Source organism: Ammospiza caudacuta, chromosome 17, assembly GCF_027887145.1.
Source record: "Ammospiza caudacuta isolate bAmmCau1 chromosome 17, bAmmCau1.pri, whole genome shotgun sequence".
Taxonomy (NCBI): Eukaryota; Metazoa; Chordata; class Aves; order Passeriformes; family Passerellidae; genus Ammospiza; species Ammospiza caudacuta.
This window is the reverse complement of record NC_080609.1, coordinates 4,371,660-4,399,161: the sequence shown is the minus strand read 5'-3', so window position 1 is coordinate 4,399,161 and position 27,502 is coordinate 4,371,660. Positions and strand designations below refer to the sequence as shown.

Sequence of the window (27,502 nt, the reverse complement as noted above, 5' to 3'; positions counted from 1 at the left end):
GCAAGAGAAAGATGAGCTATGCAGAGCTCTATGTCAAGGGAGGAAAATTCCAACCAGAAAAGGAGATTTTGAGCAATTTGCAAGACAAATGAATTGAACAAGTGAATGCTGTGGCTCTGTGGTGCTGAGGAAAAGCAAAGAGGAGCTGCCAGGAGGGGCCCAGTCCAAAGTGGCAGGAGGAGCTGGGAAATCCAGTCCAGTGACAGCCGAAAAGGACAAAATAAACACATGAGGAAGCCCAGGAGGACAGAGCCGTAAGAAATGAAAATTTAAATAAAACTATAGGGGGTTTAAAATGTTGATTTAAATCCAGGATATAATCCCATGCATTTGACATTGCTGGTTCAAATAAACACCCAGACTGAGCTCACCATGTCCCCATCAGCACCAGAGGACCCAAAAGTAGGGCTTCCTCTCACTTCAGTGAATGGTGCCTCTGTTTTCCACTAGTGAAAAACAGAGCCTGAATGAAAGATTCCTTTTGCAAAAGCTATCATTATTTTAAATCCTCCCGGCCAAATTGTTTTTGTACACAGTAAACACTGAGTAATAACAATTTACACTGATCCTATAAGAAATACTAAAGGAAAATGGGTTACTATAACCTGGGAAGGTAATTTTTCTCACAACATCTGAGAAAAGTTATTACTGCAAAAAGGTTTTTAAAGATTCTTGTAACCACAACCTGAAAACTATATCTCTGTAGCATTCAAACCCTTCTAAGTTATCATCAAAGATAATACCACATAAATACTACTTAATCCAGGCATCTGAACTGCCTTCTGCAACATATGCATGATCTTTCCATTTTTATACACAACAAATCTGATAAACAGAGATTATATAAAGAGAAGTCATTGGAGTATTACAGCATGAGCATAGCACAGAATAGTTTCCTTCTTCTCAAGTAATCCTAACAATGAAAAAAAAAACCTCGTTTCCTTTAGAAAAAGAAAATTATTCTTATTAAAAGATTCTCTGACTGAGCCTACTTTACTTTCTGTTCGGTTTTTTAAAATGCTTAAGATTCTAAAAGCTCTGTATCATAAAACAACCCAAATTTCTGCTTTATTTTGTGGTTGTTTTTTTATTTACTGCCACCATGTCACCATGTCAGTTCTCAACAGCTCTGCCGATCTGAAAAACAAGAATGAAGAAGATAAGGAGGAACAGAAATAGAAATATCTGTTAGGATTAGGAGTAAAAACAAAATGTAAGAAGTATTTAGGACAAAATTATCCCAGAAAACAAAAGTCTTGGATGCCCACCCCTCAGGGAGATGGGCACAGGGAGAAGCAGAGTGTGCAGGTGTTGGTGCTGCAGGCCAGCAAACACAATTCACAGGGCAACAGATAGAGAGAATTTGTGAGAAAAGAGCTGTAAAGACCTATATTCACACTTGGAGAAGTGTGATGATTCAGATGCTGGCAGCCACTTGAAAGACAGTCCTGAAGAACAGCACCAGCTTTCTTGTGAAGGCTTTCTGTCAAAGTTTCAAGTGCTTTGTTTATTCCTCTTAGCAAGTGGATAACCCTGAGAAATACAGGAGCACCACAAATGCATCCCTGAGTAACTGTCCTAAACATAAAAATAATTGAAATAATAATCCTGTGGTCCTCTGAATAACTATCACCTCCATTTCTTGCCTGCAATTAAAACCAAGGAAAGAATGCTGGTTATTTGGCTGCAAGGGGTGGGACAGGGAGAGGTGCTCTGCAAGTCCAACAGGACAAGGAGAGGCACTGTGATAGTGCAGAGCACAGGGAAAAGCCTGGCACTGAGGAGGTGGCATCACCAGGCACAGGCAGGAGTGGGCAAGGCAAAGCCTCTTGGGTGCAAAGTTATTCCACCAAACTTGCAGAGCTGCCATCACAACTGCTCTCACAGAGCCCTGTGAGTTTTCTCACAAAATTTTTCTATTACCTTTCCAGGGTATTTATAACAAAAGATGACCAAAGCCAAGTGAGTGTAGAAACAGTGGGAAATGTCATCAACAGGTGGGCTCAGACATTTGGGACAGGCACCAAAAAGAGCCATGAGCTCTGTGGCTACCTGTGAGGGGCATCAGGAGGGCAGGAACGGGTCCTGGAAGCCTTGAGGACAAATTTCACCTCGTCCTCCCTGGCTTTCTCAAGGAGCTGGAGGAGCTACTCCCCATGTTCTGTCAGCAAAGCACAGCAGCAGCTCTGCCTGTGGGTGCATGGGCATTGTCCTGTGTGTCAGTGTGAGCCTGCTTGGCTATGTGGATATTTCCAGGATATTGGATATTTCTAATAGTGGATATTTCCAGGATATCGGATATTTCCAGTAGTGGATATTTCCAGGGAAAGCCACTGCTGGGCTGAGAGGCCCCTGCAAAGAGTCCAAACTAGGCTGGAAGGAAACCCCACTCAGAAGGCACCAACAGCTTCTTCACCACAGAAAAGTGTGTTCATCCACCAAGGGACAGAACTATTGTGTGACAAGTGTGGCCACCTCAGTGCTGGACACTGGGTCTCAAGGGCTGTGTCTCCACCATGCCCAGGTGTTCTGCTCCTCAGGGTGCTCAGCAGAGAGCTCTGAGCAATGTGCAGGGGGTCAGAAACTCTACAAGCCAGCTGGACATTGTGAGAGGACCATGCACTTCTATTTGGAAATGGGATATTGAGTATTAACTGCTCCCTGCTCTCAGCATTGCCATCTGGTGAATAAAGCCCAGGGTTTGCTCTAATTAGCTGTGTCCGTCTGCACAAAGCAGGACCTACAAAATTTCCTCCAGATCCACTTCAACGAAAACATCTGCACGAGCTGGGTCTGGGAATGAAAGCCTGGGCAAGGGGCTTTGCTTGATATTATGAAAGACAATTTGAAAGTGTGTGATGTGGGTTTTACACATCACACACTTTCAAATCTAAATTCCTCTGGGGCTGCCAGAGCAAAGCCTCTGAAGAAAGAGATTTGCACCAATGTTCTGAAAGCAGAATCAAGCCCTGGATTTACTCCTCTCTAGCTCAGAGCAGAAATGCTAAAGTACCACTCCACCCCTCCTCCTCCTCCTCCTCCTGGACGAATCTCTACCTCGGGGCACACGAAAAATGCCTTTCGCAGCTCCACATAATAACAACATTAATAATAACAACACTAATTCTTGTCGGGACTGAGCCGTGACGCCTCCCGCAGGCCGGCCGCGCTGCAGTGGGCTCGGAGCGGCGCCGGGCACGGCGGTGGCAGCGGGTGGCAGCGGGTGGCAGCGGGTGGCAGCTGTCCCTGCCCATCCTCCGGGAGCAGGGCACGGCGAGCCCGGCAGCCTGCAGGTGTCTCCCGGCGGAGGAGGCTGCGGAGCCCCTCGGGAGGATGGTGTGCGGCGGCCGAGCAGATGCTCACTCGCCTGTGGGGCTCCTCGGCAGGCAGAGCCGCTCCGCTGCCCTCAGCGCGCTGAAGCTCCGCGGCTGCGAGGGACCGGCCCCGCTGCCGCGCCGGCAGCTGCTGCTCTAACCAACAAAGGCAGGGCTTCAAGTCAAGGGGGAAGAATGGGAGTCTGGCTGCAGAGCTTCCTTCGCCGCTTCAGCAGCAGATTGGAAGAAGCTGAGAGTTTTGATGCCTGGACAACTGGATTCTGAATCGTGAGAGGCTTTGAAACCCACCCCCCCCTCTCCCAAATAAAACAAACCCCTTTGACTTCTTCTCTCAGCAGGAGGGGGAGGGAGGGCGGATTTACCATGAAGACAAATCGAAGATGCAGAGCCCTGCTAGCAGTGAGTCTGAATCTGATGGCTCTCCTCTTCTCTACAACAGCTTTTATCACGACCCACTGGTGTGAGGGCACACAGAGGGTCCCCAAGCCGAGCTGTGGGAAAGAGAAGAAGACAAACTGCCTCAACTACGGCGGGAATGAGACTGCAAATGAGACGAACCAGAATGTGGTTCATTACAGCTGGGAGACGGGAGATGACCGCTTCCTTTTCAGGTATTTCCACACTGGGATCTGGTACTCCTGTGAGGAAAATATCAATGCTGCTGGTAAGTATAAAACAACTTCCTCCCAGCCTGCGATGCTTTGTGTCCGCCTCGGCGCGATAAGCGACCGGCGAGGATAGACGAGCTCTACCTTAGAGCAGAGAGAGGCAGGGGTTTAACAGTTCCTTGTGGGAAAGCAACCTGTTTCCTGCGGGAGCAGGGGTTCGCGTGTTTACCCGCTGCAGGTTTGAGCTCTCCAGCCGAGCCCCGGAGCAGCAGCGGCGGTGCCGCCGGGCGGGCACTGCAGCCGCGGGCGGGCAGCGCTCCGAGCGCACGGCGCTGCTCCGGCACACATCCCACAGCAATCCCTCCAGGACAGCGGGGCGAGGGCAGCGAGAGCACAAACATCACGGGTTTTACCCTCTTTTGCCTGTTTTGTGCTCTCCCTGAAGTGAATGACCGCCCGCCAGCCCTCCCTGGGGTGTGCGGTTATCGAGCAGAGAGATGCAGTTAAAGGGCTCAACCGGGCACAAGAAAGCTCATTTCTGTTCCCTGCTCAGCGATTTACTTGCTGGGAAGCGCTCAGAAAGACATCTCTCCAGCTTATCAGCGCGTTCATTTCCTCTGCTGTAGCCTGGCACTTGCCGAGGAATAAAACACCGGAGGGTGGATGGCAGGCAGCTGCCCTGGGACTGGTTTGAGTCTCAGCAGATGCAAACTGACAGCCCCTGCTCCCAGAGCTGTCTGCTGGAGCTAGCATCCACACTCTGCTTTTGAAAGAGCTCTTTTCTAGATTATGTGACTGAAAAATAAAGTTTGCAGATGTGACTCAGTAGGAGATGATGGGTTGTGGACACTTGTTCCTCACTGGGCTGTTCCCATCCCATCCCATCCCGTCCTGCCACTGCCCTAGGAGTAGATCAGGGAGTTGGTCCTTCACTGCTGGGAGAGGGAAACAGCTAACCGTGGATGTGTTATGCCTCTGAGAACACAGACCCTCTGGTAATGGGAAATTTGGGGTAGAATTCTGGTAAAATTGATAGAATTCTCTGTGAGAATGTACCATAAAATGGGGCAAACCTGGGGAAGTGCTCTCAGCCTGTTTCATCCCAAGGGGTTGTGTATTCTCCCTGGTGTTTTTGAGGAGAGTACTTGCAGAATTAGTTGCTTATTAAAACTGAATTTAATACTAAAAAGGGAAAGTTCATGAACTCCAGCCTTGGGACTGCAACGGCTCCAGGCTGAAATGAGAGCACCAAAGCAACACTCTTGATGTTGGAAAGAAAAACACAGGGAAAAAGGCTGATTTGTCTTACTGATTTGGGAATCAGCTTAGGCCACAGCAGCCTGAGTGAGCAGCCTAAGACTCCCTGGCTTTTTGAGCATCTTAGCTGGGGTGGCATGATCAAGGATGCCCATATTTCTGGCACATACTGAAATCCTTCCAAGTCCAGATTTAGGTGTGAGATAAGTTGTAACTGTGTGACTCTAGCCCACTCAGAAAACTGAGTTATCTGTGGGAGAAGAGAAACACAGAGATCTATTCTGTACTGGGTAAACAAAGCTGTGCTGTAGTGGGTGATTTCAGGAGAGAGCTGGAAGCCAGCTTTAAAAAGTTATGGTGAAAGCAGGAGAGAAGGGTTTGCTTCTCCCTCCCCACACCCCCAGCAGCTCAGTGAGTGTTTCCTCTTATCTGAAACTCCTCAGTTATCGGACTAGGAGTGACCAGCCTTTGGAAATAACCCAGGCAGGTACAGGGATACATTGGCTTAGACAGACAGCTGCCTCTTTCAGATTTACCATATCTTCTCCTGGGAAGGACAGGAACAATGTAATGGACACGGGTCTAAATTTGTCCCTAATAGTGCCAACATAAAATACCCGACAGCTCTTCACTCAGACTGATGGCTTTGGAATGCCAGACTGTCAGAATGTTGTCATGGCCTCTTGCAGCCTGACTGATGATCATTTATCTGAGCTGCAGGGCCCCGAGGCACAGGGCTGTGCTTGCACAGACAGCCCCACTCCAGCTCCCTGTGAGGAATCCACCCCAGAGGCTCATCCTGTGAGGAATCCACCCCAGAGGCCCATCCTGTGAGGAATCCACCCCACAGGCTCATTCTGTGAGGAATCCACCCCACAGGCTCATCCTCACCCTCAGCACACCTGCTGAGCCCAGTCCTGCAGGCACCAGCATTTTATTAATACTGTTAAATAGTGGTGTATCAATTAGCCCAAGTCCCCAGCTCAGATGTACACTGTCAATAGCATCTTCCTTAAAGCTCTACCAGCAGCACTCTAAAGTGACTGCAGCAGCAGCCTTGCTCCAGGCAAAGTCCCTTCCCCAGTCACTCCCAGGCTCACACTCTGTCAGCAGAACATATGGCCAGAGCCCATGGTCAGCACCATTCCCACAGCTCCCATCCCATCCCGATGCCTCCCTGACTCACTGATGTCTGAATTTAGGCAATGTGAGAGGAGACCTCATCACAGTCTGTAACTGCCTCATGAGGGGAAGAGGAGGGTCAGGCACTGGTCTCTTCTGTTGTGACCAGTGACAGCATCCAAGGATCCTCAAGTTGTGTCAGGGCAGGTTTAGGTTGGATATTGGAAAAAGGTTCTTTCCCCAGAGGGTGTCTGGTCACTGAACAGGCTGCCCAGGGTACTGGTACTGGTAATGGTCCCAGCACTGAGGCTGCCAGAGCTCCAGGAGTGTCTGCACAGCCCCCTCAGGCACAGGATGGGATTGTTGGGGTGTCTGTGCAGGGCCAGGAGCTGGATTTGATGATCCCTGTGGGTCCCCTCCCTCTGTGATTCTGTGCTGGATCCCAGCAGGCACAGGTGAATGCCAGGGACTCACTGTGTGATCGTGGCACTGCCAAAACTCTCCAGAGCCTCCAAACCTCCACACCAATGAGCCACATTCTTCCCCCAGCCACCAGGCTTTTGATTTCTCTCTCCTCCAGCCACACTGCCAAAACTTTCTGCTCCCTGCACTGGTGCAGCTGCAACACAGCAGCTCTTGTAGTGCCAACAGGAGCAGCTCCCAGCAGGCTGATGGAGCAGCATTCCAGGCTCCCAGTTGGCTGGAGGAGCTGGGACTCAGTCACACCTTAAAATGACATTTAGGCAGCAAGCAAACACATTTTTGAGTGTCTCCTCCTTGCCCCTGTTTATCTGCAAGGTGCATTTAGATTCCAGAGGCTGAGGTGCAAGCAGCGTGCCATCCACTTTGTGCAGAGCCCAGTGGAGCGTGCCTGCCTCTTGGTGCCAGTTTCTGCTTTCCACTGACAGCTCTAACAGAGATTGAATGCTGTGATTATTTCTGAAATAATTTGTGAATCTAGAGTTTATTTTTATCCAGCATGTCTAGGACACCTCAAGAATTCAAAAAGCATTTAGTACCTGAGAAATGTAATTGTGAATCCCCTCTGGGAAAAGAGGGACTGGAGCACTTCTATTTCATTGCTGGGGGAGTCCTGTAATTATTTAGCACAATTTCTGACTCAAAAGTGTGCTGAATCTCAGTCTAACAGAAAGAGGTTCTCCCTTTCAGAGTGGGTTCAGTGCTTTGGGTGCCACACAGGTGGAGGTGCCTTCTGTAGGAGCAACACACCCAACCCCAGAGGGGGATGAGGGTAAAGCTCTGCAGACTGAGCTGCTCATGGTCTGCACCTGGGGCTCCTCCTGGGCTGTGAACTCCTTGGCCAGGGCCAGCTGCCTCAGAGCCAAGCTGACCAGCATTTAATTTCTTTTTAAATGTGACTTTGGGCACGTATCTTGTTGCACACACACGGTCTGTGCTCGGGCACCTCACACGGCCCCACAACAGTGCTGCACTGGCAGCAGCAGTGGTGAACCTGCTGTGGATTCCATGACTCAAGAACACGCACGCCATGAAAAAATTAGCACATTAAGTAGGCAAGGTGGCATATCAAATTCTAAAGGGGAGTTTGAGAGTAGGAAGTAGCTTGAGTTGCTGGGAAGCAATGAGCAGTCAGCCAGTTTTGCTCAATTGTGTGTTTGCTTTGATGTTAATAGAAAAACCCACGAACTCAGACCTCGCTTTAGTTTCCCACTGAAGAGACAAGCTCAGTATTAACATCCACAGCCAGAGGGGAAGAGCAGCTGCCCAGCGGCCTTTTAGCAGTACTGTCCCATTAAATAAACAAGGATGCTCCCCAGAAATCAGGAGAGCAGGAATGGGTATGCATAACTTGTTTTGTGGGTCTGGATTGAATTTTTTGGAGATCAAGGGGCCTGTAGCCCTTTGTGTGCTCTATACCACCTATTACTCCTGAAGGAGGAAATGGGAGAGTGGAATTTAGATTGGATGTAAATATCAAAATGGGTCAGAGGTGTGGGCCCTGAATGTGCCTTGAGGAGAAGCCAGCAAGGGAAAGGGGTTTCTCCTGCAGAAATGAATAAATCTGTGCCATAAACACCAGAAGTTGCCCCAGCCTTTCCCAGCTGCAGAGCAGGGTTTCTCCTGCAGAAATGAGTAAAAACCAGAAGTTGCCCCAGCCATCCCCAGCTGCAGGGTGGGGTTTCTCCTGCAGAAATGAGCAAATCTGGTGCCATAAACACCAGAAGTTGCCCCAGCCTTTCCCAGCTGCAGAGTGGGGTTTCTCCTGCAGAAAGGAGTAAAAACCAGAAGCTGCCCCAACCTTTCCCAGCTGCAGAATGGGGTTTCTCCTGCAGAAATGAGTATATCTGTGCCATAAACACCAGAAGCTGCAAGTTGCCCCAGCCTTTCCCAGCTACACAATGGGGTTTCTCCTGCAGAAATGAGTAAAAACCAGAAGTTGCCCCAGCCATCCCCAGCTGCAGGATGGTGTTTCTCCTGCAGAAATGAGTAAATCTGTGCCATAAACACCAGAAGTTGCCCCAGCCTTTCCCAGCTGCAGTGTGTTTCTGCAGCACCTCTGTCCCCCGCCCCTGTGATAATCACACATCACAGTGATTCACCACAGGTGGCTGCCCAGAGAGGGGCTGGGCACAAGTACCTTGTGAGTATATAATTAAAAGCAAGAGGACTTGGGAATTCTTGCTGGATTATGAGAAATACAATATAATTGGCATGACTGAAACCTGGCAGGTTTATTCGCATGACTGGAATGTAAAAATTGCTGGTTCTAAATTGTTAGGAAGGAAAGAGTGGTAAAAGGAATGGAGGAGGTAGAGCTCTGTATTAAAGATAAAATTTCCAGTGCTAGAGGAACTGAACCCAGGGGGCTAGGATAATCTCCATCTGAGGATGTTGAAATAATTGGTACATGAAAATGCAGGGTTAGAAGAATCTGTACATCACTACTTTAAAGAAAAGTGGGAAAAAATTGTGCAGGCCACTTGACCCAGGGATTTTAGGACAGTTTTCTGAGAAAGCACTCATTTCATGGCCACAAATAGGTTTTATCAAAGGTAGGGTTTATTAAAGGTAAATCATTTACCAAGATGAATCACTTCTCAGACAAGGGTAATGGATTAGACCCAGTCTCTGTGGATTTGCAAAAAAATATTTGGTGGAATGTCCAGTGAAAATTCTTTCCAGAAGAGCTGCAGAGAGTGGGGAGGATGGTGAGAACAGAGGGAGAGGCAGGCAGGCTCCACAGTGAACAGCCTGAGCTCCAGGCTGGACAGAATGCCCAGGGCACAGAGATGTCCCATTGGTGGGGATGGAGTGACAGTGACAGAGCTCAGACAAAACACACCATTGACTGCTTCCGTGATTCCAGAATAAAAAGGCATAACAGACAAAAATAAGCGCTCCTTCCTGCAGAGCCCCCTGCCAGGGAATGCTGAGAAGGCCAAAATTGGGAACTGCATGGATCCAGAGAGCAAACCTCCATTCCTGTCAGTGACAGGATGATTTTAGAGCAATCCCCAAACTGCTGCTGCAGTTCTGGTGTGACAAGGGGAGCACAGGAGCACAATCACCCCGTGCCCACCCCTTTGTTCTTCCCTAAATATCTGCCACTGGCTTCCCTAAATCCCTGTCATTGCAGACAACACAAAGACAGTGGAGCAGAGAGACCTTCTGCATCAACCTGTGTTGCAGATTCACTTTATTGATTATCATTGGGATAAATAGATTGTAAACTGACTAAAGGACAGTCTTACAAGGAGACTGTGGCAAGTAATACAAAAGGGAGAATTATCCCAATAGAGACCAGATGTTTCTAGCTGTCCTCAAATTTGCTTTTGGGACTGATTCTGTTATTGCTGGGATTAGAAATCCAGGGAAAAAAGGAGCTAAGGATACAATTTGTGTCACCTAAAGAAATAAAGGTGAGATGAATCCTGCAGCCAGCCCGTGGCCATCAGCAAATGTCTGTGCTCAAACTGATCAGCATCCTCACTGCACTCCTTGGGAGGTTACACTGCTCCTCCTGTGGGATCAGCTGAGCCCTGGGATTATGTGTTTGCCTCACTGGCCCAAAGAGAATCAGTCTAAGACCTTGCAATTCCCAACACAGAAGTTTTAATTTGGAGAGAATAATCCTGCTTTGACTGCGCCTCTTACGTACATGCCACACAAAATCTGGGAATATTGGCATTACAGAGGAGAGATTTTTTTCCTGCATAACTGAAAGTGTGAGCTGGCCTGATAGAGTTGTAAGAGCAGCATTACATTTTAAAGAAGGTTAAAAGCACCAGATGCCAAGGCCTAAAGTGAGATCCCAGGTAGGTGCCAATTGCAGGGGGAGGATAAGAACCAAGTTGGGGGACAGTGCTTGTCTGTGGGGAGCATAAAAAAGAGATTATTCTAGGGAAAAATCAGCACCACAGGCAACATCAGTGTGTTTTGTAAATGCCATGGTGCATGGGTAGGGTAAGAAAAAAGGGAAGGTGAAATAGGTGCAGTGGGATTTCCAAGGTAGTCAAGGAGAAGAGAATCTCCTTCAAGAAAAGAAAGCTGATGTTCTGTAGTGCACCAGACTGAAGAGCTAGAGGGGATGTAGTGATACCTTACATATGTATGGATAAAGAAAATAAAATTACTTAAATAATTCATAATTGAGGGGGAAAAAAGTGTCAATCCAAGGACAGGTTCCCGCAGAGTGTGTCTGGACCTCACCTCCACAGAGGGCAGTGTGAGCAAAGGAAACCCAGGGGCTGAAATGGAGCCTTCCAAAGTGCCAGGAAGAGCTGCAGGAGAGAAGAGGAGTGTTTCTGGCATGAGGAGGCTTGGAGTGAGTCCTGCATAGCTGATGTGTTGGTGTTTTAGGAGGTGCCTGTTCTGTGACATCCCTGCCCCAGGGGGCTGCTGGGCGCCAGTGGGAGCCAAGGCAAAAATAGCTGCTGACTGGGTGCCCATCACGTTTTCTGGAGGTTTTAATCTAATCTAAAACAGCAGAAACTGGCTCCAGGTGGAGGCAGTGTGAGAGGAGGCTGCTCTGCCACTGCTGACATTATTCCAGCTGCTCAGGAGATAATTGGTATGGCTGCTCATGCACTGAACATTAAACTGATGATCTAATTTGGGATCAGAAGGGAAATCTCCCTCAGGCTAGATATCAGGCAGAGTAACAAATTTTTGCCTTCCTTAACAGCCTGGGAAGGATCCATTGCAGAAGAGCACTTGTGAACTCCTCCTAACAAATCCCTGGTATTTTGCTTTCAGGATGAGATAGGTCTGGCCATAGGAATTTACAGATTTATTCGTGTTCCTCACGAGAACTCGTGCTCCCTTCCTGTGGTACATGATAGCTGTGATTTCTGTGCTGGTGATTGCTTTATTGCAGACATTCAGGTTTTTATAGCATGTTGGGGATATTTTGTGTCTGCGGTGCTCTGGGAGTTTTGGATTTTAGGTCCTCCTGATCCTGCTGGGCAGACTAGCTTTGTGAACATCCATCATCCATAAAACATGGACATAAAGTCCCTGCAGGCTGAGCCTCATAACAGAGCAAAGGAAGGGACCAGGCAGCTAACTACTCCTTATTAGATGTGTTACTGTTCCTCATGTGTTTGGATGTGTCTGTTCTCAGCCATTTAACCCGGTAGCCTTAAAGGAAACATCTGAGGAGTTCTGGTGGCTCCTTGTAAATGGGATAAACTTCAAAGTGCTGGAAGATTAACACACAGGTCCCAGATTTCAAAGGGAACTGAGATGCCTTACCCCAGTGTCAGTGCAAAATATGAACAGATGCTTTCAGGGCTGAGGAAACGCATAAGGGATGGAAGATCAATGATCCGGTACCCCTGTGGGTTTTAAATTACACCAGACTCAATCCTGATGTTAAAACTTTCCTTATGTGGGGTTAGGAGAGCTGGCTGACTGGCAGATCTCACAATTGGGATGTGCAGTTTGTTGTGATTTAACAGCTGATAATTGAGTGCTGCTCAGCCCCTCACTCACTACTGCCCCAGAGGGCTGGGGAGGAGAGCCAGAGAAAGGCAACAACAGTGGGTTGAGATGAGAACAGCTTAATAAATAGAATACGACAACAAGAAGTAATAAAATAAAATATTAAAAACTATATATATATTTAAATATATATATATATATAAATAGAGAAAAGGGGAGAGAAAGGACTAAAACCCCCCAAAAAGTGTTGCACAGTGCACCTGCTCACTGCTGCCCAGCCCAAAGCAGTGATAGCAGCTCCCAGCAAAACTCTGCCCAGTTTACACACTGAGCATCACATTCTAAGGTCTGGAATATCCCCCAGGCCAGCTCAGGTCAGCTGTCCTGGCCATGCCCCCTCCTGCTTTTTGTGCAGCTCCTGAGTGGCAGAGCATGAGGCACTGCCAAGCCCTTGATTTGGGCAAGCCCTGCTCACCAACACCCAAAGCACCTCTGTGTTATCAGCACTGTTCTCATCCTAAACCAACACCCAGCCCTGTGCCTGCTGCAGGAACCAAACTGACTCTGTCCCTGCTGGAACCAGGATGGCAGGGAATGGGGCTGCTGAAACCAGGACCCTCTGTCAGTCACAAATTGGTGTGACATCAGTGTTCTTGCTGCTGAACCAAAAGGCAGCATCAGCCTTTGCTGATGTAGCTTAGGAAGGGATACAAAAGCCAGTGAGCAATAATGAAGCAGGTGTAATTACTATGGAATGACATAGCTTGTTTCTGCATGTTTCCACTTGCCTGTTTTCCACCTTCCATTTGGCCACCAAAAGGACTCAAACCATGCTCACAATGTGGAAAATCAGTTAGGTAGAGACATTTCACCATGCTTAGACTCACTAGGTTTGGAGAGACCAAAAAACTTCATCATTCAGCATGATTTCACTGTGCATCTCCCAGGCAGACAAAAAACACTAATGAGAAGTTTGTTTCAAATTTATTGGGTACATGCTTGGGAATAAGGTTCACAAGAGGAAATGCAAACACAACTTTTTTCCACTTGATTTCAAAACTGGATATTCATTTCCAGTGTGCTGCAGTTCACTTCCTTTAAAAGTCATGGAGAAAAGGTTGAAGTTAGCTGTTTCCATACCCCAAGCCAGGGGTTCCTGCCTGGGAAAACAGGAAATCTCAACCCAAAGAGCAGCCAGGGCAGGCACAGGAGGATGGGAGAAGGAAGGACTTCATACAGTGAGGGACAGACAGCAGCTACATCTCTGTGAAGAGCATTGGGGTTTGTCTTTCCCATCTTTCTGGGTGTCTCAGGGATCCTGGACTGCCAATATCTACTTTACTTTGGCATATTTATATTGGCTCAGGGTCAGCACAATGTGTCACCCCTGGGATGAGCAGGTGAAACCTTCCCCTTCCCATTGTACAGCTTCAAAAGCTTAAATCAACTCAGAGCTCCTTGATTTAATGAAGTCAGCTCTAATTTGACACCAAAATCATTGAAAACCTCTCTCAGCACTGCTGTTCCCCCGATTTTCACAATCACTTGGAAACCCAACCTCCTTCCCAGCTCTCCAAATGATGGATGTGTGTACACATCCTCCAGGTCTTACCAAGATAATCAGCTGAATCCTGTGACTTGGCTGGCTTTCAATTAGACATGATTTGAGAGCAGCCCGTGGAGATGTTTGCTTTGAGATGCTGGGGAAGATTTTTCACATCAGGGAAGAGTTGCAGCCCGGAACAAGCAGTTGCCATGGCATAGTCCCAGCTCTGCCCACACTCCCTGCCCTGCACAGCCCTTCCCTGCTCCAACCCCCCAGGAGGGAACCCCACCGTGGGAATGGGACCTCTGGGGTAAAATTAGCAACATTCCTTCGGGAATGTGCAAAATGAGGAGAAGCGCACCGCGCCTGAAATGGAAAAGTGGGAAGCTCTGCATTTTCCCACTTGGAGACGTAGGAAGTTGGAAGGGGTTGGGTTTTGCTGAAGGAGAACAGCAGCACAACACTGAGGTTTAGAAGCAATCCCAAAGGCAGTACAGGCTGTGAGTAATCCCTGAGAAATTGGGCAAATTCTCAAGATATTTAGAGGTAGAAGAAATGTTGGTGGGCTCCAGCGATGAGTGGCAGCTGTCAGAGGAAGAGAAAATAATTATCTGCGTAGTTCAAGATATATTTTTGTGCAATTCTGTGTGAGCTTGTTTATTTTCCAGAAGAAAATATCGCTTCAGCAAAATCAACAGGGTCAACTGGAAAATGTTGATTTTACTGATTAGCACTCAATTTTTTGTTAGGGGAAAAAAAAAGTCAATTAAGTGCTCTGAGATGACTTTAAACAAAGTTTTCATATTTCAGTTGGTAATTAACCTGATCCAGCTCAGTTTGAGTGAGCCTATTAACCTGTATTTTCCCTCATGTAGTGCTTTTTTTCACTGAAGTTGTGTTGGAGTCCTCAGCCTCATCTAGGCTGGGATCCCTGGAGGGTTATATCTTTTTTTAGACAAATACAATGATTTTACTCTCAGTAGATGATGTGGGATCTCATCAGAATCACATGACTCTAGATATAATTGGAGAGATAAAGATGTGTTAGGGCCTAGTGGGAAAAAAAGGGGACCTTGTCTGTCGTAGGCTGGGAGCCAGGGTGTTACTAAAAGGGAATGTTGTTTAAAAGAAATTTAATCATTTAAATTTCCATCATAACTGCACTCTTGAACTCGTAAAATTTTATGCAGAGTAAGTGGATACAGACAGCTTTTCTTTCTTCTTTTTTTTCGCGAGATGAAAAGCAGAGTTATAACAGAGTTCAGCCAGAACTACCAGATTTCTTTTAAGTCAATTTATTTAACTTGAATATTTTCAAACCGTGTCATTGCAAGACATACAAAGTAGGATTTTTTCAGGGTTGTTTTTATTTTGTTGCTGTCATTACTAATCAGGCATTTTCCCCTGGCTCAGAGAGGAAAGACCTCGGGAATGCAGGACCAATAAGCAGGACCCAGAACATCAAATTCTGCTCTTTGCTATGACAACAGCTATGTTAGAAACAGAATATTGTCTTGAAGTGCTTTTGTGGTGCTTTTTCTGCCCTCTTCCTTATTTCCAGTCTAAACCACCAGGCTCCTGGGCTGTGTGAGGTTCTGAGAATAGGAGCAAACAAACTCCACCTTTTATGTGGAAGAAGGAGTAGAGTGTGGGTCTCCCAAAGGCTTAAAGGCAGAGGGCACACAGGGCTTGGGTGAACACCTGTGTGCTGGAGTTCAGACCCAATTTCCGTGCACACAGACCTGCCTTTCAGCTGCCCTGAGCAGGTCTCTAATTCCACAGGACCAGGAGGAATTCCAGGAATTCCATGGTGGAAGCCCCAGCCAGGCATGTGTGATGTACCCACAAGGTGGGCAGGGCAGGGCAGGCCCTGGAGCAAGCAAGCTCTGGGACCTGATGGTTCTTTGGACCTGTTTATCTTGATTTTCTGTCAGGATTGAACTTGGGGGAACTTGGGCTTTCTTTAGGCTAGAGAGGAGCTGAATTCTGAGCTCTGCCTTGGTGTGAGGATTTGCCTCCAGCAGAGCCCCAGCTGTCCCTGTGTGTGTGACACTGACCCTTCAGTGGGGCAGGTGATGGAGCTCCTCCACTTTGCAGGGAAAGGGAGGTGTCAGAGACAGCTGTGCCTTCATCAGCACCCACAGAAACACCACCCTCAGCACCAAACTGGCTCCTCTTCCTCCTCTGCCTGCCCAGCTCTGCAGATCCTGCTGGAACACCTCCACCTGTTCCCACTGCAGATTCATGGGGACATCCCACTGGGGGTCCCTCAGATATTTCCATGGGCTCTGCATCTGTTACCCACACAGCCTCAACATTCTTCCCCACCCACCAGCTCAGTCTTTCCAGATGTGTCTCCTCTCACTCTCTGGCTGCTCCAGCTTGAAGTTCCCCAGCAAGCTACAAACACTCAGACATGCACATATACAGAATTAGATTAATTAATTAGGAATCATTAGCTACAGATAAACTTTGGACTCTTGGTAACTCCCAGTCCTGCAGATCCTGTGACATGTCCCCTCCTTGGGAAGGCCCAGCAGAGCCCCTGCAGGGTCAGTATGATTAGGAGCAGTGTGTTTGCAGGGACTTGCACAGATGATGTTTTTACCTCACCCTCAGGAAGCCTGAGGAGAAGCTGATGCCAAATGCTTTTCCCATGGCTGCTCAGGTGCTGGTCAGCCCTCTCTGCTCAGCCTCCAGCATCTCCCTGTCCATGCTGAGCTCCACTCAGCCCCATGAGCACTGCTCATGGCCACTGCTCCTGTGTGCAAGTGCAGAGAATAATTCCAGCCAGGTCCCACCTCTTCTTTCTGCTTGAGCGAGGAGAGGAGAGGTCACTCCTGGGCTTTCTTCCCTGTCAGGATCACAGCCACAAACAGGGGAGGGCAGAGCTCTCAGGGGATGAATCCCAGAGACTCTTCTTGTTGCTTCTCTGAGCAATCTTTTGTATATTCTCTAAAGACTCTCCAGGAGCATGGATAGGGGGAGAAGATGCATCTGGAAAAGGACAGCACAGCAGGATAAACTCTGCCAAGTCTAAAATTAAACTTAAGAGGGCTTAAGAGATCAGTTATACAAGATACCCAAAAATAACTTAGAATAAATCCTAAGAGGAACAGTGAAAGCACTGCTGACATCTTCAGTTCTCAGCGAGATGCACGTCTGCATGTGCAAGTGTGACTGTGCTTTATAAATACCACCAGTGGCTACCATTGGAAATGGAAGAGGGTTTTCCAGTGCTACAGCAGCAGGAACAGCAAAAGGGAAGAGTCAGGAACTGCTTGTGCAGCTCCTACTGTGACCTTCAGCAGCAAGCAGGCACAATCAGCCATTGAAAGTGAGGTGGCATCAGGCTCCTCTCTGTCTCCAGCCATTCTTTTTGCTATGGCTCCTAGAGGACTTTTTCTGGACACTCCAGCACTTTCTGTCCACGTTATTTGAACTGGAGGCATCACCACAGGGAGAGAGGGTGTTCTGGGCAGGCTGAATTTAAGGGAGGAAGAGGATGCTCATTCCTCCCAGCAGCCTGTGACCTCCCTCTCCTCTGTCCTGCAGCCAAACTCTGGTAACTCAGAGACTCTGCTGAAAGGCACCACCAGCTCTCAGAGCAGCCTGTGCAGTTTTTCCAGTAGCAAAGGCCATTCCCCTTTGCCTTTCTTGGGATAACATTCTGGAGAGCCAGGTATTTGTTAAAGGTTTCCAGTAATATGGCTTTGGATTCCCTGTAACACAAGTGAGGGATGATCAGTGAGAGACAGCCTGAAGTCAGGTTCAAATAAAACTGTGATAAAAGTAATAACTTACATCTGACAAAAAAACCCCACAAAAAACAGAGCCAAACTACAGATCCATATGGCTAGAATGAAAAATCCTGCTTAATCTGCTTATATCAAGTCCAAATCTAGAGGTCACTCTCCCTATATTCCCTTGATTTTATGTCAATAAAATTCCTGAAAAACCTCACACCCTAAACTCAGAGGCTCTGGATGAGAATGTTTTCTACTTACACCTTAGTATCTTTCATAGTCCACTTACTTACCTGGATTTCTTGGTCAGGAACCTAAAGTAAAGAACCTGGGGGAGCTGGGCTTGTTCTTGTCCCTCCAAGCAGACAAAGGATGACTGCACTGATGCCAGAGCAGCTACAGAAGTTTGGGTTGGGTATCAGGAAACACTCTCCAGAGGTGGACCAGAGGGGGAAGAAAATCCATCTCTGAGTCACTAAGGGATGGGTATTACCATCCTTGGAGCATTTCAGAATTTGGGTGGGAAAATCTTGTCTGTTCTGAACAGGAAATGTGCAGGGCTGGTAATTTCCATGATCCAGAAGTTATCTTTCCATCTGTTTCCCCCAAAACTTACTGACACTCCTTCTGCCCAGATAGAGCCTGCCCTGAATCTGGAAACAGAGATGGTGCTTTGGCAAGCCAAGTGCCACTTCCTTTTCTTGGCTGTCCTCTGGACTCACAGAGTAGAAATCCTTCCCCTGGACAAATCAAAATGTGCATGTCAATGTCAAGTGAACCTTTTCTTTTATAGCTACTTAGACAATTGACTAGGTACACATCACCTCTCGGTGTATTTAGCATGGATTTAACACTGCTAAAAGTAAATAAAAAGGAGAAATAATAGCATTAAAATAATAGATTCTTATGTCAGCACAGCTATCATTTGAATTATTGCATTTATCTCAATCTTGCCAGCAAAAACACCAGAAAGGTGAACACTTTATATTGCTTTTTATGTATACTGAATTACAAATAAGAAAAAAATACACTGACTTCACCATCACTGTGGCATTTCACTGTTTATTCTTTTTTAATGGCTCACCTTTCCTAAATTAGTCTTTTGAACTTTGTAATTAAAAATGAGCAAAGCTAATTTAGAAAAAATAAAACAGCCTAGTCCTATAACTGCCTTTGCATCAATTACAGTCTTAAAGGGCAAAATGGACTTTATTCCATGACCTCTGGCCAGCACTCCTTGGAGCATATCAGATCAAAAGGAACACATACACTTGGTGGAGGGATGCACCCAGGGCAGAGGAATTATATGATAATGTTTGGTTACCTGAAGAAGTAAAAAGAAAGGTCAAAGAGCCCACCCTAAGATGCATTTCCTGTTCAGAAACTCCTCAAGAATTCCTGCAAGGGCAAAGGTGGTGTCCTAAACAGACAGTTTACAGTGGAGCACAGGGAGGGGCACAGGCTGTGATGCTCAGAGCAAGGCATTTGCCTGCTTTTGAAACAATTTTTTAAAACATTTATACATTTCCTTAGCTTCTTTGTGCTTCAGGTTTGGTCTCAGTCACATCTGCGTATGGAGAGCTCTGTGCCCGTGGCAGTGCCCCAGCACTGGGAGCTTTGGTCACTCTGGGTGGGCACAGGCATTGTGTGGTGATGAGAAGGTAAAAGTGTGGGTGAGAGGGGCCCATGCCCTGCCAGTGCCACCTGCTGAGGCCCCTGTGTCACCCCAGCCAGAGCCCAGCAGTGCTCCTGCCCTGGGGAAGAGCATCACTGGCCCAGCAGGGGCTCAGCCAGCAAGGGAGGATTTCCTGCTCTCCCTGACCCAGGAGCTGCAATCCCAAGGGAATCCAGCCCTTGGGCACAGGGGAATGTGTGTCCCCAGTGTCCTGGAGAGACTGGGCTGGGAGTGAGGGCAGGAACCCCAGGCACAGAGAGGAGGCAGAGCGACACCAACCCACTCCTGTCTCCTAAAACAATGCTTTTCTTTTAAAGGTGAAAAATGTCGAAGTTTTATTGACCTTGCCCCGGCTTCTGAAAAAGGTAAGAGCACACAGCCGAGGCTGTTTCCTCTCATCTTACAGATTGCATCAGTGTTGTGTCCTGTGGGACCTGAGTGCCAGGGGAGGCAGGATCCCCCAGCACACAGGGACCCACATGCCATCCATGCTACACACAGCCAGCTGGAACAAGCTCCAAGGCTCTGTGACAGCTGTTTGCTCACTTTGTGCAGGTCTGTCATTTATTTGATCTTAACTCAGATGGCTTTCTTCAAGAAAAATATTTATTTATGTTGTAAGACAGATGTCACTGTCATATTTTCTGAAAAATCCCTTCGCCAGGATTTCTTCTCCTGGGAAGATTAGAAGTCTCAGAGAAAAAACAATATTATCTCATTTGCTTCTCCTGTGTTTGCTGCTTTGGAATGTGGCTGGAGATTGTTTATCCAACAGGTGCAAGTTTGATTGGTTTCATATGAAATGTTTTTAATTAGTGACCAATCACCATCAGCTGTGTCAGACTCTGAGGAGTCAGTCATGAGTTTTTCATTATCATTCTTGTTAAGCCTTCTGTCTGTATCCTTTCTCTTTCTTTAGTATAGTTTAGTATAGCTAATATAATATAATATAATATAATATAATATAATATAATATAATATAATATAATATAATAATTATAAATTCGCCTTCTAAGAACATGGAGTCAGACTCATCTCTTCACCTCATCCTGGGGACCCTACAAATACCACAGACATTTCCCTTCTTCCTCTAGTGAGGAAGGAAATGCTATGTGGTCTCCTCAAGCCATGAAGATATTAAGGGTCAGAAAAATACAGCCACAGTACCAAAGTTATCTCTTTGTGAGAAGGAATCATCCAGATACTTCTTTGGTTGGTTTACCCTTGTGAAAAGTTATATATTCAAGTGCATAGAAGCAGGTTGCAACCATTTTCCTCACCGTGGCATTGAAGCTCAATTGATCATTGAGATTTCTTTCATTTTAAAAATCTATAAGGGGAAAAAAATGCTCAATAGAGCTCAATTAAAGTGAACTGAGCCCATCCTGGTCCCAGCTGATGAGATGCCCCATATATTTTGTCAGGTCACTTGAGACAATCCCAAAACCTTCTGGACACAGGGTGCCTTCCTCAGGCTTGGTGGAGCAGCAGTAAGCGGTGTAAGGAACAATTTCCCTTAATTTGCCTGAATTGCTGATCCACTGGAAAATGGGAAGAAAGGCAATTACTGCTAATAAAGCAGGGGGATATTGCAGGGAGAGAAACAGCCACAGAGCCTCTGTGAAATTCATTGTAAGCAAACCCAAATAAATTATGCACATAAGGGAAGAACAAGCCTGGGATTAGTGTCGCTAATGGGCTCCCAGTTAAATCTCACACACACAAATGGGACCTTGGGGCACAAAGGCTCTTACAAAACCAGCAGCTCAATGCTCAGCAGCCATCAGAAAACAAACTCTGTGATAGAAAACATGACAAAAGGACCCAGTGATGCCTTTTGGGCTATCTAAAATCAGAGACCAGACAGAATTAAGGGAATAAAAAGCAGTTCTATTTATTGAAGGGCCTTCAGGTACATTTAGGGCAGATGAAGATCCCCAGGGGCTGCATCCAAAATGAGTAAAGGGTCACAGATTTTCACATTTTTATAAGTTTGGTCCATTTGCACATTGGGAGTTAATCTTCCAATTACAGCTTCAGGTAATGAAGTCATTTACCCCAGATTTGCTCCCCCCCAGCTCACTTTTGTTTCCATCTCAGGCCTGAGGCAGTGAGGAGTCCTTGACTCCCAGGCCTGGACAGGAATTGTTGTGTCTGCCCAGAATGGGAGAGCAGCTCACACTGTGTGTGGAGTTCAGAGTTATACACTAAAAACTGCAGGATTACAAATATATGAAAAATATAAAAGCTAAAACTCTAAGGCATCATCAGGAGCAGGGCAGAGCCACAGAGCTGAAAGCTGCACTTTGCTGTAATACACTGGGTTACTTTGTGCTTTTTAGTGCTCCCAAAACAGCAGTGAGGATCTCAAAGTTCTGGAAACTTCTGTCCAAGCATGGGAGTGGGACTGGTGCTGAAGGAGAGGCACAGGAGAGGAGCTGGAATGGACAGGGCTGGGAGAGGAGCTGGAAGGGCAGCTGGGCAAGGGAACCTCAGCTGGGCAAGGGAATCTCATCTGGACAAGGGAATGTCCCTGCCTTGCCCTGCCAGGGCTGTGGGCACAGCGAGCCCCTCCAGCAGACAGAGCAGAGCTGGCACAAGGTGGCTGCTCTAAAGGCACTGGGGTGGGTTCCTGCTTTATCCCCTTTCTCTGGAACTTGCAGAATGCTTGGTGGCATCACCCACACACTTTCCAAAACAGCATTTAGTGCTTTACTTTCAGGATTTCTTTTGGTTGTGTGAAATGCTGTCAGCATTTTTTTTTCCAGGAGAATTTTAGAGTTGTTGCATGATGTCAGTGCATATTTCTAGATGATTCTGTTTTTCTTTTTTTGAGGAAGGAAGGCTCTTTCTGTGTAGTGTTATGAAGAAAATTCTATCTATTTCAGAAGACTTTCCATGGAGTTGAAAGGCATATTGACAAAAAGAGAGGGGAATGCTTTGTCAGAGATGGAAAGTGCTGACCATCAGACTAATAAACAAAACCAGGATAAATTCCACAACTGTACATCAAGCTGGACACTGCAGCATGGTTAATCTGGAATTTTCACCATTAGTCTTGTATTCTCCAGAGCTACTTTCACCACATGTGAAGAGAAAATTGATGCCTGATTTACTTTCACTGAACAATTCTTTAATGTCTTGATTTAATCTGCTCTTTTCCAGTTAGAAGGAAATTCCCATTCCTTTAATTTCTTCATCCCCTCACTCAGCATTGACTTTAATGGGCAGAGGCTCATCAACTACTCAGTTCCAGCCAGTCCAACTCAATGAGAAAGGATGAAATACAGTGAAAAGCAAATTTGAGTTCAGTTCAAACATTGTGGTTTTCACAGGCAATCATGTAACTGGGAAATTTGGGACTAAACTTAGCTTCACAATGAGACTGCAACTTATTCACTTTCTGTACATATCCTTAGCATCATTACCACCAAAATGTGGTTGTTTATCTGAAATGTCTCTGCAATTTTGTTTATCTGAAATGTCTCTGCAATGTCTCTCCATTACTGCAGCTGAGCACTCAGGTTTCCCAAAGTTTTCCTTTTAGTTGGTTTTCCCCGGCCCAAAGAGGATCCCTGTCTGACCAACTTCTAAGCTAAACAGAGGCTCCTGAAGCCCATGCACATCATCCTTCACTTTTAAGACACAACTTTTAAGATATGCTAAGAACACAGTGCAGTTGCACAGCCCATCTTTGCTTGGGTCCACCACCAGTTAACAGCAAGGTGGTGTTAAACTCCTGCAGATTATTTAACACCCTCTGATATAGGAAAAAGAACTACCATAAAAACTCACAGTAAATAAAACCATCCATGATGAGGTCTAGTCACATCCTCACCACAAACCTTGCATTCATAAATGAAAATTCTTCCAGTAAAAATCTCATATTTTATGGCTGAGCTTCCTGTCTTTATGCATTAGTGCTGATCTCCAGTGTTGCTGGGAAATGCATCTCTGATCAGTTATTGTACCCTTGTCATATATCTCACCAATGACATCTACTAAAAGGAGGCAGCAAAATTTGGGGCAAACAGACCCACAGTATGGTATAAATAAGCATTTCCAACCCACACTAGGAGAGCTTTTTCCTGCATTTAAGGCAGCTGCCAGCAATCTGTCAGAACCTCATAAGCCTAACATTGAATTTATTAGCTGTTGCTGGTTCTTAGTGCCAAAGCTGCTTAGCAAAATCAGCTTCATGATGGTAGATATTAACTGGGAAAAAAAAAAACACATTTTCCTTTGAGAGTTTACATTTGCTATTGATAAAAATGATAGAGCAATAGCTGGTTACAGTGGCCAGGCTTTTAATGGGCTCTCACTGAGCAGATGTTGGGGCCCACAAAGTGCTCTAATTTTCACTCCAGACATGAGCAGTAAGACAGCAAATATTTCCAAAAGGAGTTGGAAGGGAGCTGTCAAAGTAGGCTGGACCTGATATTTCAGTTCTCAGTTCCTTCTGGGATATTCTCCACAGAACTTAATCAAAGTTTTGTTGCTGCTGAATATTTTGCTGCCTGGGGAAGAAAAGGGAGATTTTTTTGGCAAGGGGTTGTGGTGTCCCACCAGGACACTGAGGCTGGCACACTCCTCACCACACTCCTCCTCCTCCCATGGCACCTTCTGTCATCCCATTCCCATGGCCTCAAATCCGTGCCCAAGAAGAATCCCAAGAGGCCACAGAGGATACATTCAAAAGGAAAAAACCAAGACCAAAAATTCCGGGAATAGTGGTTTTAAAAGCTGTGGTTTTAAAAGTTGTGAAGAAGGGGAACCACAACATCAAAATGGAGAGCAAAAAGTCCCATAAATGATCAGATAAAAACTTTCAGTGACCACACCACCACAGGTGGACACATCCACAGGTGTTATCTTTCTTCCCCTTGCTGTGTGAGATTGCAGCTCCTGCATCCTCCTCTGCATGCATCACTGCCAGAGGGTGAGCCCAGCCCAGCTCCTTGGGCAGGAGAAACCAGCTGGAAGCAGCCCTTGTGCTGGAAGCATTTTGCTGGAGAAGAGCAGGGCTTTGCAGGGAATGTGGTGCCCCCAGCAGTTCCTGGGATGGTGCTGGTGGAGGCTGGGACTTTGCAAGCACCTGGAGTGCCCAGAGCTGGAGATGGGGGGCTCTTCCCCTGTTGGGAAGTGCTGCAGGAACAGGCTGAAATGTCAGTGCTGGCTCAGAGCTTTGAGATGGCCGCACAAACACAGGGCAGGATTCCCAGGGCAGGCTCCTCACAGGTGTGCTGCAGCCTGGCCAGGTTTCTCCAGGACTCTATGGTACCTGATTTTGTGGAACAATTCCCACAAGGAATGGCAAGGCAGCAGGCTGCCAGCAGCTGCCTGCACTACACTGATGATAAACTCACAAAATAAACCAGGCTTTTCAGAGACCACAGAGGCTGAGGCAAGGCAAAACCCTGCAGAAGGAAAATGCTCATGGCTAGTGAACATTGAACAGTCCAAAATCTTACAGGGAGGCTTTTTAATGAGAGCCTGTCCTCAGGCAGAGGTAGGAGGTGCCTCCTGCACGTCCTCTACACAGCCTGTGGTGGTGCATCCTGGAGAGATGAAGCAATAACAATTCTGCATTGCCTAAAAAGTGGCTGGCAGAGCTGAGGTAGCACATGGCAAACAGCAAGTAAACAAATCAAGTCTCACCTAAACACAGCATAGAAAAAAGAGAAAGCTAAGCCAGTTCTGTGCATGCTCCTAAACCAGCACTCCAGCAGCAATTAATGAGAACAGAAAAAGTAGATGCCTGATTTTAATGGATCCTGACATAATAGGTGTAGCAGAAATTTGATGGGAGAAAGATAATTAGAGGGACAATAACGTCTTGTTGCTGATTACACTGAAAGACAAAGCAGATGTCATGTACTAAAGCTGAATCAGAATAACAAGGTAATGTCATTAATGAGCAACACAATCTCTGTGGATGGATTCCATGTTCAGATAAAAAAATGCAGAATTATGTTAGTGATCTCCCCTTGGGACAGCTTCAGAGACAGCAGGGTTAAACCTGATAGCAGAGAAGGTGTAAGGACAGAAAACAAAACAGCAAGAGCTGACTAAAACACCATGCACAGACCAAGAAATGTTATCCATGATGTAGACACAAAATTTGGATTGAGCTGGAGAAATTAGTGGGAAGCTTGTTACTCTTGACTTGCACTTGATTCAAAATGTTAGTAAGAGATCCCTTGTATGGCTTATATGGCAGATTCAGCATCCTTCAGAAGCAATAAAAGTGGGTTTAGAATTTGTGAAGAAAGAAACTCAAGAAAAGCAAGAGCTACTTAAAATAGATTAAAATGTTCAGCTAAAAGGACAACTGAAGCTTGAAAGCCTGAAAACCGCTGGATACACTGCAGGCCTCTGAAGCATGCACAAAGTGAGTGACTGAGAGCAAATGGCAGATAATGATCAGTGTTGATAAATGCCAAGTGGGGAAGATGAGGAGTCATCCTACCTTTACATATATAGTGATGGGTTCTGAATTAGCTTTTCCCCTCAGGATAGAGTTCTTGGGCGATGACAGACACTTCTATGAAAACATTAATTCACTGCTCTGCAGAGATTAAGATGAAAAAGAAATATTAGGATCATCGTAGGAACCCAAGAACAAAACAAGAAGTCACCATGCCACCACAAGTACTCATGATGTACCCACCCACCCTGTGAGCACCTCTCATCCCTCCCCTGCCAGCCCCAGCTCAAAGCACTGACAATAAAATTTAAAGACACAGAGGGAAGAGTGACATTTATGGTCAAAAATAGGGAAATACTTGTTTGGATGAGAAGGACAATGCAGAGCAGGTTTGAGGCTAGAAAAGAGACAAACGAGACTTGTAACAGTCAAGTTAAAAAACAAACCTCCTTTTTTATGTACTGGGTAGATGTTCCTAAGAAGAAAAAAAGAGGATCAATTTTCTAAGAGGAGCACTTAGAGACCTGCATCAGTAAAAAGAAATGTAACTGGGTCTCCCAAAAGAACTGTACACTTTCGAAAACAGGCTCTATATTCCTCTTGAATACTTCCTATTGCATTATTGTTCATATATCTGCAATAGGGTAAATCCTTACCCACACACACAAATACCTGTGCACTTGTAACAGGAGAGCTATGATTAAATATTTGGGAAAAAATGTGTTACTTTTATTTTATCTGTGTTTTTTTACACATCTGTTATGAATCACTGAAGTTAGTTTTAAAGGGCAATTAGACATACAAAGATGAAACCATTCTTACCAGCAGAATTCAAGCTAAATTCCTAATTACTGAAGGAGGAAACTGTCTTGTTTTTCACATTGGGGATGTGAAAGATGTGGAGAACACTGGTCTGAGCATCATTCATTTCTCAGCCCAGTGCTGAGGGTAGAAGTACATCACAGGCTCTGCACTGGTGCTCTTCAAAGGGAAACACTGAGCCCAAATATATTTAGTAAGGCACATGGGATAATTCTCTTGAGTATTTTTCATCATCTTTTCCACTCTCTTGCTCTACTCATTATATTACTACCACACCAGGAAAAAGAGATTATGGCTACAAAGATATCCCACAGTCTGCTCAGTATCACACACAGATTCAATCTGCTCCATGCCAGAGCCACCCAAAGCCATCATCACATAGAAGAGAATCATTTTATGAGTCACTGCTCCACCTCACCTTCCAAAATAAAGAAACTAACCAAGGGCTAAAGCTAAACAAAACCAAAACACAGCTTTTCCTCTGTCCCCTCAGCAGTGTCAGGTATTCCTCCTCTGGTTTCCCACGTTCTGCAAGGCGCAGTCCCTTGTCTGGGTGCCAGCCCTTTATTTACCCTTGCTGCCCCATTCAGATGACTGGAGCAGGTAGTTTTAGGTAGCTCAGGTGGCATTTGGGGTCAGGAGGCTGGCAGTGTCCCTGGTGGCTCTGTGTATGCCTCTCTGAGCACGAGAGGACGGGCAGATGGTCGGCTCTGCCATGACGCATTAACCAGCAGCGCTCAGTCCACTGCCAGCCACAACAACATGCCCAGGGTTCATTCTCCTCACCATTTCCTATTGATCATTCCAGCATTTCTGGCTTGGAATTCCCAGTATTGGAGTAGCAGGGAAGAGCAGATGACTAAACCCACCCGAATGGCACTGGAAGAGAGAGTGAGACTTACATGGAGCTGGCCTTACTTCTCTTCCAAACAATGTGCACAGTATTTCTCAGTGGGTGCCCATTTGCCTTATTGTTTCCTCTCTTCCCTCTTGAAGAAGAGAGATTTAAGTGAGAGCCAGGTGTCAGTTCCAACAAATT

General features: G+C 46.3%; 2 protein-coding genes across 2 annotated transcripts in view; both read left to right on the top strand.

The window, feature by feature from the left end:
• The window catches only part of IL20RB (interleukin 20 receptor subunit beta), a 28,820-nt gene extending 25,346 nt beyond the window's left edge, over positions 1–3,474 (top strand). Inside the window, exons 9-10 of the mRNA XM_058816294.1 lie at positions 1,932–1,962; positions 3,160–3,474. Of these exons, the coding sequence (XP_058672277.1) occupies positions 1,932–1,962; positions 3,160–3,474 (346 nt within the window). The remainder of the gene's footprint in view (positions 1–1,931; positions 1,963–3,159) is intronic.
• Positions 3,475–3,581: 107 nt separating this feature from the next.
• The window catches only part of GSG1L (GSG1 like), a 54,782-nt gene continuing 30,861 nt past the window's right edge, over positions 3,582–27,502 (top strand). The window contains exons 1-2 of the mRNA XM_058816151.1: positions 3,582–3,999; positions 19,532–19,579. Coding sequence (XP_058672134.1) covers positions 3,699–3,999; positions 19,532–19,579 — 349 coding nt within the window. The 5' untranslated portion in view covers positions 3,582–3,698. The remainder of the gene's footprint in view (positions 4,000–19,531; positions 19,580–27,502) is intronic.